The 4,524-nt window shown below is 38.1% G+C and overlaps 1 protein-coding gene across 1 annotated transcript; it reads right to left on the bottom strand.

Annotated features, from left to right (window-relative positions):
- Positions 1-1,184: 1,184 nt before the first annotated feature.
- LOC137747536 (probable glycosyltransferase At5g03795) lies at positions 1,185-4,320 on the bottom strand. Its single transcript, XM_068487668.1, has 5 exons — positions 3,783-4,320; positions 2,909-3,195; positions 2,432-2,664; positions 1,709-1,866; positions 1,185-1,574 (listed from the first exon to the last, which is right to left on the bottom strand). Exons 1-5 carry the CDS (start codon positions 4,260-4,262, stop codon positions 1,473-1,475), a joined length of 1,260 nt encoding a protein of 419 aa, XP_068343769.1. The 5' UTR covers positions 4,263-4,320; the 3' UTR covers positions 1,185-1,472.
- Between the last annotated feature and the right edge of the window lie 204 nt (positions 4,321-4,524).

Genomic DNA, 4,524 nt, shown 5'->3' on the forward strand with positions numbered 1-4,524 from the left:
GTGTGGTATAATTACAATATTGACAAAGAAAGCCAAAACACTTAAGTCTAGACTTCACAACCTGTTCGTTATATGTTCAATATAAGTCCTGTTTGTGCTCACACGTTCATGTTGGTAGGTAATATTCAATAACACAAGAAAAGAGATAAATATGAAATGATCTTAGATGTCCACATAGAATTCTCACTTAGCCCGTCAAAGTATCTTCATAATTTCACAACTTCAGAGAATAAAATATAATAAAATTAGAGATGGCATTTTTTCCCTCTAATATTTCATGTGTTGATAAAATCAGTATTCATGTAGTTATGTTTTTTGTTTGTTTTTTTTATTGAATATTATAATCAAGTTGATTAGTCAATGTGCTCCCCTTCTTTGCATAGTTTGAATCTTTCTTTCTTTATTTTATAATTTTTATATTATAACATACTCGAATGAAAAGAGAAAAAATAAAATCAGGATTCGGCAATCTAATTTCATATGAGAATGGGCTTTTAAAATTTGAGAAAGGCCTCACCCAATAAGACGATGAGACACATTTGAAACTAAAAAAATCCGACAGTGGCCTCAAATTAGACAAAAAGTTTATATTGTTTACACTCAACTTATCACCCGTATCCCTTTTTCTTCATATGGTCGGACCTCGGAAGTTTCTTTTGCACTCACTGCTTGTTTCTGTCCGTCAAATTCTCCTTTAATTTATTCAATCCAAAGTCTAAAAAAGGTACGGAATGTGAGAAAGAAGAAAGGGGAGCCGAAAAATCATTTTCCATTTCTTATCACAAACACAACCAGCTAACGCTTGATCGCAGGTTGAGCAGACGTCTCGAGAGGCCAAGCATGAAGTGCTTGAGACAAAAGAGGCAATGAACACCATTGTAGACGAGCTGCACGCTACGCATTTCACTTCATGGACCTTTTTATTTAGGAGTTGTATGATTAACGTACAGCGACAAGACGGTTCCAATATCGGGTTTTAGGTTCGAGAAATAAGCATCGGCTCAAACGTGACCAAACAAAAATAAATGGAAACGAAAGAAGACCAGGATCTCAATAAACGTGTTTTAATTCACCTTGCAGGCCATCTTTCTAGTTCTAGTAGTCAAATTTCTTGTTCAGTAACACTATCATGTCAAAGATGATGCATTTGGTCAAGTCATGAAAAATGTAACAAGAAATGCAACTTATCCGACCCTAATTACGACTGCAATTCATGCGGCAAATAGTGGTAAATACTAAATACTAGTCCAATAGCAAAGAATAATACTCCTACAGAACGTAACAATGATGATGGGTACAAAAGTGGGAATACTCCCCATATAAAGAACGAACAAATAGTAAGATCTTTCGGTTACCTGTACCTTTAATTCCTTCCTCAAAGATCATGGAGGAAGAATGAGACTACTGTATCTGATGATTTACAGACCTTTGATTTGCTGGCCAGAAAGTGTACAAAAAGTTAACCGGCAAAATCAGTATTTGATCACATGGTGGCGCAACCAGAGATCGTACATGACCATGTGAAATGCATCATATTTCACAGGCGGTGAATTCCACTGGAAGTGCTGCTGGACCTGATAGAAAAATCACGACATGAAAAGAAATTCTTAGTTACCTACGATTAAAAACAAGTGTTCCCAACACACACATACAAGACATCAATGGAAATACATTTATCACATAAAATGAAGTGTGCGAAAGCATATACCTTAACCAAGTTTTTGTGAAGCGTAAGAAACTCTGAATAGGGTATGTCCTTAAGAATTTGTTTGAGTTGATACACATCCTTCTCCCTAAGGACGACAGCAAATTTGCGCCAATCGAGAATGTCATTGAATGGCAGGTCATAGTAATTTGATAATATCACTGCAAGAAATCAAACCAAACAGTTGACAAACGATTAAGAGGACTTTTAATAGTATACCTTACATTCAAGCTAAAAGAAAATGGATACATTAAGATAGGGAATTGCAATTTAATATTTTAAAAAGCTAATCACTATTGCCTCAAGCTTCTGTCCATATGTACAACATCAGTCATTTAAAGTGGCACGGTGAACATGGACTTGAGGAATGCATCCATTGAATAAAAATGAAAACAATTAGAAAGTTATAGGCACAAAAAGGAGAAGATGTAGAGAGAGACTGATTTAGCCTGAATTCTTTGTTCATAATAAAAAAGATTTTGAAGAAGAAACGCTGCAAAATGATAAACAAACTCCTTACGTGAAGGCAATCTTTCTGATCCCCTTAGCATGGATAAAGGTGTCTGTTTGCTTATATTACGGCTCTAAATTTCTCTCTTTTTTCTTAAATATTATGGTTATATGGTTTGACCATCAGCATTTCCAATTCAAGCGAAGAATAGATGATAATACCATCGAATAACTCTCACTGCAATTTTGAAGAAACAAGAAGATTTGAATTATTACCAGGAATACATCCGTAATGGATTGAGTCAGTTGGACGAGCGCTGTTGACCTGGGAGCCACCTGGGCATATGCAGAATTTTGTTTCATAAAACTTCTTTTGGTATAACAAATTCCCCTCTGCCCTATTTATTCTGTTGTTCAATATGTAAAGCTCTGTGTCGTTCTCCCATACACGTGCCAGTATAACTCTAATTTTGGAATTTCGATGACCGGCCCAAAAACCGAGGGTTGTCCTGCAAAGCATGCCTCCTATTAATTAATGAACTTGTGTTTTAGGCTCAATCTAGTGGCAACAAAGTTATAACACCCTCCCATCTGGACATGAGTTAACTTATGAAACATATCATACGATAGGTCTACAGCCATGAGTATGGAAATTAATCCAAAAAGAAGTAATGACATAGTGCTTGTGTAAGTCAATAAGCGCATAACAGAGCATATATATATATAAAATAAATGCATGTCCTTCTATATTACCTGTTCTCCACATCGTTTCCTCCGGCTGGAAGAGCAAATGGCTGGAGCACTTGAGGAAGGGCTACATCTTTGTGCGGAATGAAACCAACATCATAGCTAGGGGAGCACACAACTCGAATCGAGTTTTTCACAAGAAGTGGAAGTCCTTCAGTTGCCCTCACCCCAACATCGTGACACGTGACAAAGAAGTGGTCCGCGCCCAAGGTTCTGTTCCAGTAAGGATACTTGGATATCAAGCTCTCCACATAGTCCCGAACGATTATCGTCATGTTGTCATAAGATGTACCCTGCATAATCATTATAAACAGACAAAGGAAAAATCTTCAGTAACCATTTATTAGTATCTATCTCCTGAATGCTGCAATTAGGAATTACCATGCCTATTCGAGATGAAACAAACAGATTCAGAAATAACGCAACTCTTCAAATAATTTCGCATTTGCAGATACATTTTGCATGTCTTAGTACATAACCCGAAACAACCAAATACTTGAATGAATTAAAGATAGAATCTACCCAAACCAATAAAACCAGATGAAACAAATGCAAATCAGCTACAAATAAAGGCATGTTGACTACAAAGCACAATCTAAAGTTTCACTTCCCCTGCCAAACACGAATCACAACTAGAACCGAAAGCCAAATCACAACATCCCGAGTTGCAATGGCTATAGTAATATGCCCCTTTTAGTACTGTAAAACTTATAACCTATCCAAAAGCATGCCAAACAATGAAACTATCAGATTTCTCAGATCCACAGCAACAAGGAAAATCACGATCTATAGCAGCTCTACTTTCCCCCCAATTTTCTCAGCAACCAAACAGTCCCAAACAAAAAACAAAGTGAATCCGGATCATAGAGTGAAACAATACCTTGCCTCGCATCTTGTGGCAGGAGATTGGGATGAAGAAGAGGTGAGCCTGATCCGGATCGTCGGTTCGGAAGTGACTCTCTCTGATATTCTGAAAGAAATAGCCCTCGCTGGCGTACTTACCAGTGAGCTTCCTCGGCGTCTGGTAAAACGTGTTCGGATCGCCGTCCGGGTATATGTACACCTTGAATTTGGCTTCCATCTCGGCGAAATTCAACCGGAACACCTCCGGCGAGTGGTAGATGTCGGAGAACTGCCCATCGTCGGCGGCGGATGAGGAGGAGGAAATGTAAGTGGTGGCGGTGGCGGGCGAGGGGGAGGAGGGATGGAGAGAATGGAGGGAGAAGTAGGTGAAGGAGAGCAAGGTGAGGATGGCGAGAGTTAGGAGAGATCCTTGTAAAGAGCTCAACATCGGAGGAGACGACGACGGCGACTGCGATTGCGATTGGAATTGGAACTGCTTTTGCTTGCCCACACTCATCTGCTCTTGCTAAGCTATGTACGCTTCGCTCTCTCGCTGCTTGCTTTGATTTGGAATTTTGGAGCTGTAAAAATCAGGATGTGATTCTGAATAAAATATTAAAGTATTTAGAAAAGTAAAGAACGAAAGAAGAAACAAAGAAGTTAAACTTTAGTTTCTATTTTATGGTGTGTTACTCATGGTTTTTTTTTTTTTTTTTTTTTTTGTGGCAAGCAATGTATTTGTTAAATTAATATTAAATTAGAGAGCTGACGAAATTTAA

This window comes from Pyrus communis, chromosome 1, assembly GCF_963583255.1.
Source record: "Pyrus communis chromosome 1, drPyrComm1.1, whole genome shotgun sequence".
NCBI classification, from domain to species: Eukaryota; Viridiplantae; Streptophyta; class Magnoliopsida; order Rosales; family Rosaceae; genus Pyrus; species Pyrus communis.

Excerpts from the sequence above, each read along its gene's own strand:
- LOC137747536 (XM_068487668.1), bottom strand. The coding sequence starts at position 4,262 with ATGAGTGTGGGCAAGCAAAAGCAGTTCCAATTCCAATCGCAATCGCAG. Across the intron at positions 1,867-2,431 it reads CCATTACGGATGTATTCCTG|TGATATTATCAAATTACTAT; the intron begins GTAATAATTCAA and ends GATTTCTTGCAG. Across the intron at positions 1,575-1,708 it reads TTCACAAAAACTTGGTTAAG|GTCCAGCAGCACTTCCAGTG; the intron begins GTATATGCTTTC and ends TTTTTCTATCAG.